Raw genomic sequence first — 18,196 nt, 5'->3', positions numbered from 1 at the left:
GGCCCTTGTCCTCATCAACATAGAAACAAGGTGGTATGAGGGGGAGCCCCACCAAAGCATCCCCTCCCATGTTGAGGGCATGTGGCCTAATATGTTTTTTTCTTTGCTCTGGGGTTCCCTTTAGAAACCATACCAACCTGAAGGGCCTGGTATATATTTTGGAGTGGATCCCAAGCATTTATTTTAATTTTTTTAAATGGGATCCCCTTCAAAAGCCATACCAGTCCTGAAGGACTCTTTTGTTTATATTCCCTGCTGACAGCAGGGACGACTCATTATTGTTAGGATGCCGGCTAGCGCCAGCTCATTAGCAACCAATGACTCACCCCTGCTGGCTGGCAGCAGGGATAAGTCGAAGTAGTAAAGAACGCATTAAATTTTTTTTCAAAAATGTACAAAGTAGTACCACAAGTGCACTACACATTGAAAATCGAATCAAAGTCACCGCATTAGTGTGAGCCTAGCCTTAGGGTTATATGGAGATTAGAGATAGACAGTTAGAGAAAGACTGCTGATGCTCTATGACATCAGTGTCATGCATGTGGCCTGTGTAAACATTAGTTTATCATTAAAGCTGGATTCACACTAGTGCAAATTGGATGAGGGTTTCCAGGGGACTCTGAAATAAGGGATTGTGACCGACTCATTGGAGCCGGTCCACACATCTCCGGAGTGGCTGTGGAGCAAATTTGCTCAGGAGTCCTGTGCGTCTTTGGCTCCATTTCAGGTCTGAATTCAGGCAAAAATGCAGGCCTGATTTGTCCCAGAGAACGGGGATAAACTGGGTCCCTGCTGTCAGCCGCATCCGTTTTTAGTGTAAACCCAGCCTAACTAATAATGTAACAAAAAAAAAGTAAAACTGGTTTAAAAACATATAATAAAACTGACCCAAAGCCATTACAAAATGCCTCTAAAACAAAATTTATTATGAGCAGAAAACAAAAGATATACTTACGACACTCTGGGGGCTCATCTGATCCATCGCCACAGTCATCTACTGTGTCACATTTCCACCAGAAGGGAATGCATTTATCTGTATTACACCGAAACTAAACCAAAAATACAGAAGTTTAAGGTTAATTACATCCTCGGTTATTGCTACCAACGGTCATTGTTCTAAATCTCTCCACCCAACCTGTGTTAAGGTTTTGGCTGTTTAATGTGAATATTCTTTGTCACTTCAGAATACAGAAATTATTGGAGTGTTTCAAAGCCACAATTCCTTTGAAGTTCTTCACAGAGCATTTCTCAATGCATCTAAATGTGACAGACGTTCCGTAGTTAGCTAAACCTGTTATGAGCAAAACTGTGACTGTTCTGCTCGTTGGAAATGAATGTGTCAAGACCCCACAAAACAATCTGAGATGTGTCCCGCATCAAACGTGCCACTTCTATCGCCCGGCTGTATTACTTATGTAAATCTGGGTATGATAGGTATGAATTTCTCAAGCTTTCAAGAAGTAATCAGCCTTGCATTTGTAATTTGGAGCTTTAATACCGCCATTCTGCATGCAACTGAAGGGGGTGGTGAGACATCCTCTGTTAGGAAGCAACGTAAGTTTCTAAAAGTCCACTGAAGTCATCTAGGGTTTGTAACCAAAGATTATAGTACTTCATGGCTGAGGTGAAAGCTGAAATCCAGCCTGATATTCAGTCTTGCAAAGTTGTACACTCTTCTCTCCTGTACTGAAACTGCTCACTCTGATTTCACTGTACACTGTGAGTTTCTCACATTGTGCACTAGAGCCTCTAGTTCCTGGCTAGAGGACACCCAGCATCATCTATCTATCTTTTTCCTGCCCAACCGTACTGTCCCTGGCCCACTACTTTAATTTGTTGGATTTTAGTTATATCATAGAGGCTTATGTAGGGATGTTTGCATCCAAATGTAATCATGCTAGGAATGCCTACTTCCCCACACTGACACCCCCTATTGAGGCTTTTACTTTTACGGTTCAGAGTTATCGTTGTGATGTTCCCTGTAATGTCTTGGGACCGTGTTTTTAATGTCTTTTTATTTTGGCGATATGTTCCCCTACTCTAATTGAAAAGGTGTGCCCAATATATTGCTTTCCACGTGGGCATGTTATCAGATAGACAACATATCTTTTTATCTTTTTATTTTTGTTCATCAGTTATGGGGTGGATCTGTTTGTATGGTGATTTTATATTCATGTATGGTTCATATTATACACATTGTATATATTTTTTATGAATTTTCAGCATTGATCCCTGTGTGGGGGGCAGCTCTCTATCTATTGGGAAGTCCGGATTGTTATGTACTAACTATATAACAATGCACTATATATGTTTTAATCCAGGACATATACAGACAATTATATGATTAATATTCATATCCATTTCGCTCCTGTTTTGAGTGATTTTGGTTTTAGATAAGTCAGTGACCCTGTTGTTATTGACGATTGGCTCATTTCTGGGTGATTCTGTTGTTATTCTGATGATTGGTTCACTTCTGGGTATTTCACCACTTCCAGTTTTAATCAATAGAGACCAGAATGAGGCTTGGATTATCCTTGTTTGGTATCTCCACCATATTTTCTGTGACGCCCAATAGAGAACTTTGCTTGCTACTTCGAGCACCATTTTGTTGGTGTCTTATGGTGCAAGCACTCTGTTCCCTTTCCTTGCTGTATTATAATTTTTTATATAGTGATCATAACAGCAAGTTTCAATATTACATAACGGCACTTGGCTCATTTAACTTTCATTTTACTCAATTAATGATTCCGGACATCCTCTGCTTATCTGGCATAGCAGAGAATGGTCTGGATTATAGCATTTCGGTTACACACATATTGAGGTTTGACTTATACTTCAAAGTGAGGCTGGAAGTGCAAGCCATGGGTGCCATATTTACAAACTGGAAGTGGTTTGTTTATGATTGCTTGGTGGTCATAGAGCTGTTCCTCATTTGGGGGTGATCATTTACCTTATAAATACACAGTGGCTGCAGTGGACCAGCACCCCGGAGGATGCCTTATTAGGATGAAACGTCACGACGGGCTCTGCTGATGCCACTGTGTTACTTAGTTTTATCCATATGCTTTTAATGTCTTCTCAAATGTGAGTGACCATTTTATTATTTTTCAATACATTTTTTACACATAAAATGGAATCACACTATGTGGCCCAATTGTTCTCCTTTTGCCATATGTCATATTGAGAGGAACCACTCATGAATTTCGGTCATTATACCTATGGTGGATACCTATTGATGTCATTACTTTAACAGATCCCTACCAGATTGGAAGTTGTGGTAGCTGCACCTTTCCTTGGGTGTGTTACACCAAAAGCTTGGTTGACCCATCATGCATATGCCTACCTGGGTTCAGCCTATATGGTAAGCCTCTTTCCTTATGGTGGTGGGTTATCTACAGACAACCAGTTCACCCAGATTCACAATCACATTATTCATTGCCATATTATATGAATTATATGCACTTTATATGCACTACCATTGCTGGTTTGCTTAACATTATCATTATTGTTGTGTAATCTTTATTTTTTGTGTATTTTTCTGCAGAAGGATCAAAACTCTATTTTCCATCCATCTGGTGGGTTGGATTGGATAGAATCGAATGAAAATGGTCAGGCAGATACATTTTTATCTGATCTGATCCCATGGAGGACAGCAGGGCTCTGACAGGTCTGTCCTCCACAGTGAGCGGAGATGAATATGTCATTCGCCTGCTCAGTGGAAATCAACGAATCGATTCCCGCTGAGCAAGCAGAGTCCGTCAAAATGGACATGCCATGTGTAAAAGGGGCCTTAGGAAGCTGAATTAAGAAATACAATGTAACAATATAAATATATTGACCCTGATTTTCTACAAGAGTAGCACATGTTAACTTTCAAAGGGAATTTTCCCTTTGGATGAGGTGAAACAAAGTGAAAATTCACTATTCAAAGAATACTTACTCAACCATGTATAAGGAAACTTAAAGTGGTTGTAAAGGCAGAAGGTTTTTCTTTTACCCTCCTGCATTCTATGGATGGCAGAAATAAGTTGTGACCCAGAAGAGAATTATGGCCAAATGCTTTGGTCATACTTCTTGGTTAATGCTATTAGAAAATTGCATCAAATATGTAGTTTCAATTTTCCTATAGTTGTACGTGTATCAAAAATAAAATAAAATAAAGAAGACAACATTGAGCAGCAATCCTTCATTCCTATGCAAAATGTGTATTTCTTATGATCATAATATTTATATTCAGAACAGATTACCAAAATTGACTTTTCCTGCAACATAAAGGGAATTTTAAAAATGTTCCCCTAGAAGAGATATAAGACCTCAAAAACATTTTAATGCATAGCATAGGGCTAGCATTGCTAAGCCCCGATAATGTCACTTGGTAAAAACTTTGCAAAACAAATATAGCATTTCAGAGTTCTATGAACCCTGCAAGGAGAGCAAGCACTTGACTCCATGGGGAGATTTCCTTGGAAGAAAATAAGACGTGTTATCAGTCTATTGGTGTATGTCAAAGCTATATATTAAAATCATCAATGAAGATGACTCTTAGAACCATGCCCAAAGTAAGCGCCATGGAGGAATGGAAGGATTTCTCTGCTAAGATGATTTTCTAAGAACAGACAGAAAAAAAAAAGTGTAGCAGGTCGGTAAGAGACCTCGTTAATTTAATTCTGCTGAACACTTTCTTTTTGGTGAGATTAGACTTTAAGAAAATTAGCAACGCAAAAGCAGAACACCTGCTTGAAGGATTCTGTTGCGCAGTTCAAATTATCCTGGAATTGCAAAAATTGATTCCAAGCAGTGAAACACTATATCATGGCAACAGAGCATTAGATCCAGAATGAAAAACCTAAAATATTTATCCCATTTTAATGAACTTTTACAATTTTGCACATTAGAATGCAATAATTTATTTGAATCTTTTTTTTTTTGTGGCATTAAAGTAGAGGAAAACATAACTCTTCTCTGTCTAATAAAATGTGCAGGTTGTTTTATTCCCCTGTAACTGAACACAGAGTGTAGCAGAGATTAAAATCATTGTTGTTCCAATATATTTTGTGTATCAATGGGAACTTGGATTACAAATCACAAAGTTGCCTTGCCTTCTGCACATGCTGGTATGCTAGTTTCCTGTTCCAGGGGCCCAAAGCTGTTAGTTTTCAGTGTTAAAATCACAGTTCCAATCATGTAAAAAAAGTGTTCTAAAGACTAAGGTTGGATTTGCATCTTCACATTATTGCTTGATGCCTTTCCCTTTGGAATACATGGAAATGCATCAAAATGCATGTCATGGCATCAGGACATATGATAATGCATCAGCTTGTGCTGATGTGCATTATAATGGCGTGGACATTTAATAAAAATGATATTGTAATTCACATTAAACGGGAACGTATGTCACTCAACAAAACATTACTAGAAGGAAGATATTTTCAACAAAGAGATATTCAGATCCCTCTTGCCAAAAAAACAGTTCAACTACACATGGTGTGAGGCTGCACTTTATTAATGTTAGCAACATGTTAACATACTTCTCAACTTTTTGAGATGGGAACGAGGGACGCCTATTAGCAAAGGTATGTAGGCATGGGACACACCTCCTGTCACTGCCTCTTTAAATGAGAATTATAGAAAGAAAATGATTACCGTATTTATCGGCGTATAACACACACATGTGTATAACACGCGCATTCTTTTTAAGAGGGAATTTTCAGGAAAAAAACTTACATTTTAAATAAGGCAGCTAAAATTTAAGTATTGGCGTATAACACGCACACGCTATTTGCACCCGATTTTCACGGTGAAAAAGTTAGTGTTATACGCCAATAAATACAGTAGTTAAACCCACTGCTATTTCTTTATATTGGCTTTTGAAATTTACAAATGCAGCAGTTTTGAAATTGGATTAAAGGTTTAGCCCTGAGAAACACTTTATATACACCTTTATAAATCAGACCAAAATGAGGAGAAAAGAGGAACAGAGGGACTTTGTTCCGAATCAGAGACAGTCCCTCGAAATCAGGTACAGTTGGGAGCTCTCGGATTGGGATTCAGAGGTTACTTACAGCCAGTGAGGATGTAATGCAATGCTTCTTCACCACCTGTTTTAACCCAATTTTTGCCAACAAATGCCCCGTAGCCACGCCGTTTGACTTGAATGTATAACATTCTCTGGGCTTTCTGCTCGCCTATCACTACAAGTTGGGTAAGTGATGAATCACGGGCATGGCATCTAAACACCCCAGACCACTGCCTATGGCAGCTTAATGGTGGGCTATTGGTGAGCAGCAAAAATCTAGCTCAACTGTGCATTTTTGCCATTCTCCAACCGCAAGTCTAAACAAGGCCTAAAAGAGAGAGAAAATCTGGAGCAGAACAGAAATAGACTGGAAATCCTCCAAAGGGAACACTTATTCTGGTGACAACTAAGGGGGAGTTTACCAGCTTGGAGAGTTTTTCTCCCACTTCCAGTTGTGTTTACAGGACTGGACATCGATGAGAAAACAAATAGAAGATAAAATATGGGATCTTAACCATTTCCTGCTTTATCCAAAACTGGGCTTTAAATAGACTTTAGATGATTTTTTGTGTCTGCTCAGACATATTTACTATACTATTTGTGGTGAGTCTGGCGACAGGTCAGCTTTATAAAAAACAGGAAATAAATCAAGAACGTTTTTTTCCATGACACTTTATCCAGCACTTACCTGGCTAGCGGTACAATTGGATAGGCACGTCTTATTGTCTTCGGCGAGGTAAAAATTAGTGGGGCAGGCACAGGTGTGTGACTTGTAAGGAGATAACAGGCATAAGTGGCTGCAGTCCCCGTTGTTAATTTTACAAGGGTGGTCAGGCACTAAAAAGACAATGGTACAATATATCACTTTTCAACGTGTATAAAGTTAATTGAATTCTTTAATAAGGCGATTTAAACAGAAGAGGGACCCAATAAAGAATTACGCAGGGCGCATTATGACAAGGACATGTATCTAGTCGTTAATAAAATGGTAAGTATGATCTAGCGATAACAGAGCAGCACTCTCACACTACATAAAAAGCTATTTAAGAAGCCATCCGCCGAATCTGCGTGAATACAAATGAGGCTTACCTGCTCTCTCCTTACACCAGGAAATGAAAGATTACAGCTGGGTTACAGATTACAACAGAAAACAATTCATTCATATTTAAGCACTTAATTAAATTCTCTAACTGCTGCAAGTACGTTGATTGTTTTATTCCAGAGAACGGTGATGTGACAGCATTATTGTGTGGTTGTACATGTATAGTTAATTAGGACTCGGAATTAGAAAACTTTTCAAAACAGGAGAATGGAGAAGATTTCTGCTGAATGCCAACCCAGCTGATCTTGATTTTCTCCTATGTAATTAGAACATTGAGGACCCTTCTCAAAAGGATTGCCAAGAATGCCAGTCTTCTTCTCCCAACCAAAGCTGTTGTCTTTTTTATGCTGCGTACACATGACCGGACTTTTTGACAGCAGAGGTCCGACGGAACGAGTCCATTGGACAATTTGATTGTGTATGGGCTCCTTCAGACCTTTGCTTGCCAAAAATCCGGCAGACTTTAGAAATAGAACATGTTTTAAATTTTCCCGCTGGCACTCCGCCGGACCGAGAAATCCATTCATGTGTATGCTAATCCGACGGACAAAAACCGAAGCTAGAGCAGCTATTGGCTACTGGCTATGAACTTCCTTATTCTAGTTCGGTCGTATGTCATCACATTTGAATCAGTCTGACTTTGGTGTGATTGTGTGTCCAAGTCCGTCCATTCAGAAAGTCCACCAGAACTCTGGCAAAAGTCCGTCGGAAAGACGGTTGGACCTAGTCCATCGAAAAGTCCGGTCATGTATACATGGCATAAGGCTATTTTTCTAATTGGGTCCTGCAGACATTTTCCAGTATGTTGGAAGATGCACTTCAAAATCTTGTGGAAACCCTTCCAAAAACAGTGCAGGTTGTTACTTCTGCACCTTATTAATGGCCATGGATTTTTAATGTGATTTCAAACAAGCTCATATGGATGTAATGGTCAGGTGTCGCCAAACATTTGTCCATGTAGTGTGGCATTTTCACAATAAGGATGTCCTATGATATAAGTGATTTTGTAAGTTTACCATGCATTTTTAGGCTTCCAAACCAGCTTCTTACAAGGCCTGTGCTTGTAATTACACGGGAAGAAATAACCAGTGGCCTTTAATTCTAGTCCATTAACAGTGTTTTCAATCAAGCCATGATAAAAGTTTGAATCCCTGAAACACATTGCACACTCTTTGGATGATCACCCTGACTTTTATTGGAATGAATATTGTATCTGGAACTCTTAGCAGTGGTGTGATGCTTCAATTTAAACTTTTGTTACATGCATTTTGATGCAGGCTGCCCAAAGCAAGTGCAGTCTTTTTAGAAATATACATGTAAAAAAGTGCACCTTTGGGGGCGTGGCCTGACTGAGCTCAATGGCGGACGTGTAACTGCTCAGCTCCGTTTGCCGAGACGAAAACTACTGTCTACAGAGGTGTTCCTTCCCTACATCATCAATACGAAAGATGGGAACAGCTTCCAGATCATCCTCTACCTCACGATCCCGCTCGCCACGCAGTAATTCCGGGAGTCTCAGCCAACAAATACCGGAGATGTTCCGCTCCCAAAGGGGAAACATGGCGCCGGCCCGCCAAAACTCCTCACAAGGGAGACCCGCTCGCTCTCCTCGGAGAGAGGACGTCATTCTGACTGATGCCGGACTCGGGAACGTTCACAACACGAATCCCTGTGGTCAGATACTCCCTGATGTTAACCCATCGGCACATATCAGTATGCAAGATCTAAAACTAATTGCCTCAGACATCAAGGACACCCTTTCGGCGGCCATTGCAGATTTAAGGGTGGACATCAGAGCTCTTTCTGATCGTGTTCTGCAAGTGGAGAAGACTTCAGATCACCATGATCTCATACTTCGCAAGTCCACAAGGAAAATTGATGGCCATACACTTCAGATGAGGGACATGCAAAGGCATTTGGAGGATTTAGACAACAGGGGGAGACGGCACAACCTACGTGTCCGTGGCCTCCCGGAATCCATTGAAGGGGATCAAATCCCTATAGCAGTTACCTCCATCTTCAATAATGTACTGGATAGACCTCCACAAACAGCGATAGAAATGGAACGAATCCACAGAGCCTTAAGACCTAAAGGCAGAGACAACGATCCCCCTCGAGACATTGTTTGTTGTCTAATCAGCTACCAACTGAAGGAAGAAATTTTAAGAGGAGCCAGAGTTAAACAGCGCGTGATGTATGAAACTAACCCCATACAGATCTTTCAGGATCTCTCAGGGATTACCCTGCAACACAGAAGAGAACTTAAACCTCTGTTGGAAGTGCTGCGGAATAGGAACATAGTGTACAAGTGGAAATTTCCTTTTTGCCTCACTGCCTCCAACCTGGGACGTTCAGCTCACCTCAGAGTCCCTGAGGATCTACCTTCCTTCTGCCTAACCCTGGGGATTCCACTGGTGGAAGTCCCTAACTGGTACTCCAATTTTCGCCCGCTCCATGGAAGATCTGAGAAGTACCAATCTGAGCTTATGGACGCTCAAGAGGCAGGATATCGTAGGCGCAGGTCACCATCACCTGTGATGGCTCGTACACCACGTCATTCTGAAAATCCTCCAAGGGAGCACAGTCCCTCCGCGTCTCCTAGATCGCGCAGAGCAAGGAGAGATTACTGATGTGAGGTATGCATTTACCTAGCTGCGATCGGTAGCGTTCACTCGCAGCTCTGAGGTATTACTCCCATGTTCATTTTCGCGCTTTGAACCCTGCAGTTATCATAGTGTCGGTTTAACGAACTACCTGGAACCCGTGAGTGCTTGCTCTATTTTTCCAAATCTCTCCCTAGTTTTACGTTCTCTTATTTTGGTACTGTTCTTTTACCTACCTTCGGTTCCTCAGTCCGATTTTACTTGCACCAGTTCGGTATCTACGCTATAGGAAGCGCAGGACGAGTTAGGACTACATTTCCCAGCCTGCACCAGATCTCCACGCGGCATGGATTCTGGAATCCGTTCCTGTTACTTCATGGGTCTGCCTTCCCTGTCCAGGAGAATGTTGTCTGTCATTCTGTTAAATTTTATTTGTCTCTAATATCCTTCCGCGTCATGGCCTCTCCTTTAACTGCTGCTACACTCGTTTGAAATCCGGGATTGCGGTATGTACTATCTGATTGTGTATAGCACCTGTTTACCTCCCACAACCCCTCGTTACGGCTCAATACAGTTATTTGCTACCGGCAGCCTCATACGTTTTACCAACAATGCATGACTCTCCTTTAGCACGGATGGTCGGTATCAAGCGGGCTCTGAGGTGGAGAAAATAAGATTTTTGACCCTATGCTGTTGTTTCAGAGGCTGCTCTACTCCTCATATACCTGGCAAAAACTACAGACGTTTTTCTTTTTCTTTTTTTTTTGATCTGTTCTGAGATAACTGTTATACATGATTTTAGCTCTAACAGAGGGTCTCCTTCTCACAGGATATCTGCCTCACATTAGCTCATTAGCTCATACTCTATTTGTTACTCATATGTTTTATGATGTTTTATATTACGTTTTTGAGGTACTCCTCCTATGTCAGCTTCTGCAGTTATGGTACTGACTTTAGAGTCTTACCTTCAGGAGATTTCAACTTAACTTGACATTTGATTCTCATTATATGTTTATTTGCAATGAGTTGAACCCTTTTCTTAGATTTGTGCACTTAAATCTTTTGTTGATCGTATTCATGCTATGTCTCATTATGGGTTACGTATATTTCATTATCTTCCCATCAATACTAAAACTCCTCAACAGCCTCCCCTGCTCTATAGTCTTGGTAGACGGAGTTACTATATATATTACGGTTTATATTTTTTAGTCCTCTGTTGGACTTGGTGACAACCAACCCCCCAGTTGAGGCGGTATTGAGTGGGTATTCACTTTTGGGTGTGTGTTCCCTCTCTACGCCCAACAATCTAGTGCAATTTGTGTCACTGAACCCGTGACCTTCATACCCTCCCCCCAGTGAAAAGTTCTACCTTCTTGGCATATCTTCCCCTCCACTTCCCTCTACACCCTCACTACCTTCTATCCTATCTGATCTCTTCTCCTGTTCCTACTCGTAACCCCTCTATACGCCTTCTCTAAACATCTCAGCCTCAACCCCCCTTGACGGTAACCTCCCCATACAAGTCCCTCCTCCACCAACCATTAAACTCTATTCTCTAAACGTCAGAGGCCTAAACATTCCGGAAAAAAGATCCAGACTGTCATATACTTTGCGAAGGGCAAAAGCACACATAGCCCTTCTGCAAGAAACACATTTCAGAACCGACGCCATTCCCAAACTTCATAACTACCACTTCCCCATTGTGTATCACGCGACCACTGACCAAAGCAAATCCAAAGGTGTCTCTATTTTAATTTCGAGATCGTGCCCCATTATCATTACTGATATCTTAAGAGACCCACAGGGGAGATACCTATTCATTAAAGGACATGCTCATAATCGTCCCATCACCGTAGCTAACATCTATGCCCCCAACTCCAAACAAGTGTCCTTCTTTAGGGAAACCCTGGCCATTCTCACCTCTTTTCAGTCAGGCATCCTCCTTCTGGGAGGAGACTTTAATGTCCCTTTATCTCCCACTCTCGACACTTCCAATGGCACAACCTGTTTGAAATCCTCCGCCCTGAGGGATATTAAATCTCAACTGCAAATCCTTTCCCTCCATGACACATGGCGCACTCTTCATCCGAACGTGAAAGACTTTACTTTTTTCTCTTCTCCACACTCTAAATACTCCAGAATTGACCACTTCTTCCTTTCACAGGCGGACATTCACTGTTTGTCCCAAGCCACAATAGAGCCAATGTTGATCTCTGATCATAATCCCATCACAATTACCCTTAAATTCGTACAGGGCAGCCCTAGATCTACGGTATGGCGACTTGATGACTCTCTCTTGCTAGACTCGGAAAATACAGTAAAAATACGGGAATGTCTTCGGCAATATTTCTCGGACAACTCTAATCTCGATACGCCGCCCGCATCAGTTCGGGCAGCGCACAAATGCGTGATACGCGGTGTATTCATCTCCCTAGCAGCTAAACGGCATAGATGCAAAAAAGCTTTTCTAGACTCTTTGTACGCGCGCATCCATTCTCTCGAACGCCTACATAAACGCTCTTTAGCCGACACGCACCTTAAAGATCTAGTTGCTGCCAGGGAGCTTCTCCTGGAAGAAATCCAAAAGAATCTACGCCGTAAATTTGCCTTATCCCGGAAGTTTTTCTATGAATTTGGAAATAAGGCCGGTAAATTCTTGGCGAGGGCCTTACAGACCAGAAAAGCTAAACACAATATACATAGAATAGTGACCCCCCAAGGGGAATCCATCATAGAAGCTGACACTATTGCGGAACATTTTGTGCAATATTTCAGTGCCTTATATAATCTTCCGCAACAGTCTTCGGCAGAGGCAAGGGGAGATAGGTCGGAACGGATACGGGAGTTTTTATCTAAATTCTCCCCACCCCCTATCGAGACTATAGATCGGACAGTGCTGGATTCCCCCCTGTCTAAGGAAGAAATCCTCCTCGCCCTTCAACAACTTAAAACAGGCAAAAGCCCAGGCCCAGATGGCCTATCCACAGCATATTATAAAACATTTGCGGATGTACTAATGCCACATTTCCTTCATACCTTTAATAATCTTTCCCCTCATACACATGCCGCTACTGACCTGCTACAAGCACATATTACCTTGATCCCTAAGCCTGGCAAAGATGAAACCCTAATTCCAAATTACCGTCCCATATCCCTACTCAATGTAGATATTAAACTATATGCTAAGATCCTTGCAAACCGTATTTTACCCCTGCTTTCAAATCTTGTGTCACCAGATCAGGTGGGTTTTGTCCCTGGAAGGGAAGCCAGGGACAATACCACTAAGACCATTAATCTTCATCATTGGTTAACCACCTCACAGAACAAAGGTTTCTTTTTATCATTGGATGCTGAGAAGGCGTTCGATAGGGTGGCGTGGGACTACATGTTAGCGGTTTTACAACACATCGGTATACCCGACAGATTGATTCATATGATATCGTTGTTATACTCCTCCCCCACCGCTCGTATACGAGTGAATGGCCGCCTATCGAACGCCTTCTCCATCACTAATGGTACACGTCAGGGATGCCCACTTTCCCCGATCATCTTTGTCCTCACCCTAGAACCCTTTCTCCGCATGATTAGAGAAAATCCCTCCATTCAAGGAGTTAGTATTAAAAACAATCAATACAAAATTGCGGCTTACGCTGACGACATTATGCTTTATCTTTCTAACCCGATTACGACTCTTCCAAACCTATTGAAGGACCTTGATGCATTCTCTATGATTTCTAATCTAAAAATTTATTTCAACAAATCAAAGGCCTTAAATGTGTCTTTACCTGACCATATAGTATCACAGTGCCGCCTCAATTTTCCCTTTTCATGGGAAAAGGAGGCGCTCATGTACTTGGGTGTCAAAATCCCCTCCGACCTTTCGCGGTTATATGACCTGAATTTTGCCCCTGCTCTCAATCGGCTCCAAGCAGATCTCCAAAAATGGCATGGAGGCTCCTTCTCTTGGTTTGGCAGAATAGCCATTCGAAAAATGACTGTCCTCCCTAAGTTTCTATATTTGCTACAGGCCATTCCTATCACAATCCCTAAAGCGTTTTTTCGCTCATATAAAACAATGTGTAGAAATTTTCTCTGGTCACATCGTTCCCCACGATTGAGTTGGGCCAAACTCATTCTCCCTAAGTCATGCGGAGGTCTGGGTGTGCCAGATCTTCACACTTACTACAATGCCACTCTGCTTGCAAGGGTTGTGAACTGGCATATACATCGCAAAGATAAAGTGTGGACTGCAGTGGAACAAGAATTTGCTCCGTTCCCTGTATCCCACCTGCCATGGATTACAAAGCAAACCATCCCGACATCTTGCTCCATGCATCCCTTAATAGGTCCCACTATTAAAGCCTTTAACCAAACGTGCAGATCTCTTCAAATCAATGCGCCGCAGGGCCCGCTAACTCCCCTTTCCTCAAATCCTGACTTCCCTCCGGGACTTGTCGCGCATATATCTGGTGAAGTCCTTCAGGACAACACTTACAGAGCTTACCAATTTTTTGATCGGGGGAAAATATTATCATTTCCTGCTATGATCGAAAAATTCCCTGAATTTCGCTTCAATTTCTTTACTTTTCTCCAGCTTCGGCACTTCCTTACATCTATCAGGCCGTTATCACGATGGACCACTACCCCAACTCCGTTTGAATCCCTTTGCCTCTGTTCAGAACCACAAAAACATGTGATTTCAACTATTGTCAAATTACTGAACTCCAAACCCACATTGCAGAGCCCCATTATACAACAGTGGGAATCAGATTTACAAACCACGTTGTCTACCCAACAATGGGAGAGCGTCTATGATCACATTCACAAACGGTCCATCAACGTTTCCACGCAAGAGAATCGCTACAAAATCTATTCTAGATGGTACCGCACTCCCGATAAGATCCACAAAATATTCCCTGATGTTCCACCTGCATGCTGGCGCTGTAATGCCCCAGTAGGAAATTTCTTGCATATTTGGTGGGAATGCCCTACACTTCAACCCTTTTGGAAGAAAATTCATGATACAATAGTTGGAATCACGACTTATCAGCCAGCGTTCTCCCCGGCACAATACCTGTTACACCACACCCCACTCTCATATAAAACTTATAAATCCTCAATAGTCCCACATTTGATAAACGCAGCCACACAATGCATTCCACGTCATTGGCGCTCCGATACTCCTCCATCCTTTGAGGAATGGCTCCGGCAGATGGATAGAATAGAAGAACTGGAGAGACTAATCCATCAAGCACATGACAAACATGAACAATTCTCAAATAAATGGGCCTGTTGGATACATTTTCGAACCTCTCTATCACGCACCAATACCCCCACTCATACTTAATTAGAAATGCATCCTGATATTCCCCTTGGTGGACCTCTGTTAGACTAATGTCTTTCCTACGCAATGAGCCCCCTGTGTTCACACACCGTTTCATCCCCTTTCCATCCTCTTTATGCCCCCTTCTTTCCTCCTTCTTGACATTCCCTGAGGCTGACTTCCCCTCCCCTACCCCTGATCTTATGTTATCTAAGGTATTCCATATGTTTTATCACATGTCCCGAACTGAGTCTCCTCATATACCACTTTACGAGATTGATGCCCTTCAAACGTCCACAGTGTGATCCCAGTTGGGGTGGACGGCTGCATGGGAGACTCGACGGGCCCCCCAACTAGTGTATTGCTCTCTGTTGCATAATCCCTTGTGTACCTGATCACAATTCTGTGTCATCTATATTATCTTGCCTAACTCTGTTTGTTCACAGGATCATCTAGTTTACTTTCTAGTTGTTATTCTTTGCCATATATTTTATTGATTTGTCACATCGTTCTCATTGTATTGTACTACGTATACTCTTTATGCGTGTAGTGTTTTTTGTTTCTCAAATGTGATGCCTTAAATTCACTTTAATAAAAACCTTATTGGAAAAAAGTGCACCTTTATTTATAGGCTTTATGCGCATTAGGCAACAAAATGACTTTTAAGGGAGTTTGACTTTTTTTTCTTCATCTAAATGTTCCTTCATGTTAGCCTATGTGTCCATGCATACATAGCCATTTACAGGCTTTTTGAAGCAGAAAAATTGGCTGAAAAATAGCATAAAACAAATGCGCCTAAATGTGCATTTTGCAAATACGTTTAGGTGTGTTTAGACGTGTTTCGTACTTAAGCAGTTATTAATTTTAATACCCAGAATAAATGAATGCTCTGGCCAATGGAATTAACAAATGTCCAAATGCTTGATGTACCTAAACACGCCTATATGGGTTTGCAAAATGTGGCTTTAGGCCTGATTTTTTTATGCTGCTTTTCTCCTGCCAGGAGAAAAGGTTTTCAGAATCCTTAGGCAACTGCCCAATTATGAGGCCATAATTATTCTTTGAAATAGAATGGTAACCAAAACTGTGGGAATTCAAATTTCAAATTTGAAATATATATTAATTTTATAATAAAAGATAGCTAAAATCAAGAACAAAAATGCAATACATTGCAGCTTATAGTTCTTAGATGGGCTGTCAGCATTCATTGTCTTTTTTTTAAAGCTAAAGTGTTACTAAATCCACAAGAGTAAAATCACTCTGTATATGCAGTAAAGGGTGCTTGTTATACTTACTGTGGAACCTAAGGGGTTAATCATGCACATTGTGTAAAATTAATCTTTGATACTGTATGCACAGATCCTCCCCTTCTTATACAGTCCCCAATCCATCTCCTGGTAGTACAGAGCCTTGGGGGCACTTTGCACATGCTCAGTTTAGTGGGTATTGCTAGAGAGTTTTTTTGTTGTCTTGGGAGGGTGCATGTGACCAGCACAGGGCCAATCAGCACTGTTCAGACAGAGGGTCAGGGCCCTGCAGCCTCATAGGTCAATAAGGGGAGAATGAAAACTCCTCCTACAAGCTTTAACCAGACGTTGATAAAAGTCACAAGACTGCTATATACTGCTGATGAGAAAAAGTATTTAGCAATTAAAATGTACTAAAATAATTGCATTTCCATGTTCTATGTACTGTGGGAGACCTGATATAGTGAATGCAAGGTCCTGGGTTTAGTAACACTTTAAGAACATTTCCAGCAAATACAAAAATACATGTTGACTTTGCCAGACATGCAGTGTCCTTGTCCCTTATCATGAGCTGTAAAGAATAATATTTTCCTTCCTAGTTATATTCTGTAAGCAACCAATTGCCTTTCCCCCATGTAATGGAGATGGAGATCTGGACATGTTTGTAACCCATGGAGGGGGCCATCAGTGACAACCATGGCTCCCTCCAAAGATACAGTGAAGTAGGGATGTAGCCACCCAGGGACAAGAAGTGTGGTATTTGCAGGGTTACCAAGAGAATAAAGCAAAATAATCTTGAAAAAAAATAAATGATTGCAACCACCACACCAAGGACTAATAAGCTGCAATACATTATATATTTGGTTTCAGCTTTAGATACTAGGGACTTGTTTACATGTGAGGTTGGGGGGGGTTGGAAAACTCCATGGTTAAGTCCCAATTTTACTACCATCCCAACCACTACCTCCTTTGGCTGCAGAGGCAGCAGCTATGGGTGAACACATGCCAGTAGGAATTATGCCCCCTGTCATCTGTCAAGCGTAACCCATTCCAGTGGATGGAGCCACTCTGCAACCACTCACAATGCAGATTTATGTTGGTTCCAAGGGGTTTAGGCATGTGGTGAGAAGGCAATACAATGGCTCCTCACCAAGTTGAAAATTCTCTGAAACATCATATTTGAGACTCTTTGCGCCAAAATGTATCCGACATGTAATGTTCTGCTGGCCATATCACTCTCCAAACACCTCCATTCATGTCAATGTAAATGCTCTTCAAACGTGCTGCAACTGCACCCCAAGCCTCCAACAAATGCCCCAATGTCACTTACAGCATGGTTGAGATGTTGTTGGAAAGTGTTACTAGCTGAGATGATTGTATAAGAATCCAAACAATAGAAAACCAACACAGTCTGGTAAGCATTATTACACAAGACACAAAACATGTCAAAAACGTATGCAAAATGCGTAACGCATCTTAATACTATAGGCGGGTTAATTGACTTCAGTAATATTTAAAAATTCAAAACATGTCTAAATGAGTCCTGATAATGAGCCCCAATACTACTTTTTAAATAATACCATGTGCCTTTTTGAGTAAAGCATAAATGTAACATAATTATAGTCACCATCAGGTTGTCTGTAGGCATGGTACACTTCAATGTCAGAAATGACATGCCAAGAGTTAAGTAGCAGCGTTTTGTCAGCCCCAGAGGTTTTGTGCGCACGGCTCAGAGACTTGGTTTTCCCATCCGTCCAGTAGATGTAGTCATCGAACAACGTCAGGGCAATCACACCTTGGATATCTTGGTTGGGAACTGTAATCAAAAATGAAAAGATTAATGTGTAAGCCTGGAAGAAAGCCAACTAAAATATTTAATATGGAAAAGTCAGACGGTTACAACTG

General features: G+C 41.5%; 1 protein-coding gene across 1 annotated transcript in view; it reads right to left on the bottom strand.

Annotated features, from left to right (window-relative positions):
• LRP1B (LDL receptor related protein 1B) overlaps positions 1 to 18,196 on the bottom strand; it is a 2,110,020-nt gene that overhangs the window by 241,597 nt on the left and 1,850,227 nt on the right. Inside the window, exons 61-63 of the mRNA XM_077447755.1 lie at positions 17,919 to 18,107; positions 6,705 to 6,853; positions 956 to 1,049 (exon numbers count right to left, since the gene is read on the bottom strand). Of these exons, the coding sequence (XP_077303881.1) occupies positions 956 to 1,049; positions 6,705 to 6,853; positions 17,919 to 18,107 (432 nt within the window). The remainder of the gene's footprint in view (positions 1 to 955; positions 1,050 to 6,704; positions 6,854 to 17,918; positions 18,108 to 18,196) is intronic.

The sequence above is a fragment of the Lithobates pipiens genome, unplaced genomic scaffold (genome assembly GCF_037356315.1).
Source record: "Lithobates pipiens isolate NorthernLeopardFrog02 unplaced genomic scaffold, aLitPip1_a1.2 Scaffold_22, whole genome shotgun sequence".
Classification (NCBI taxonomy): Eukaryota; Metazoa; Chordata; class Amphibia; order Anura; family Ranidae; genus Lithobates; species Lithobates pipiens.
This window is presented reverse-complemented; position numbering and strand designations above follow the sequence as displayed.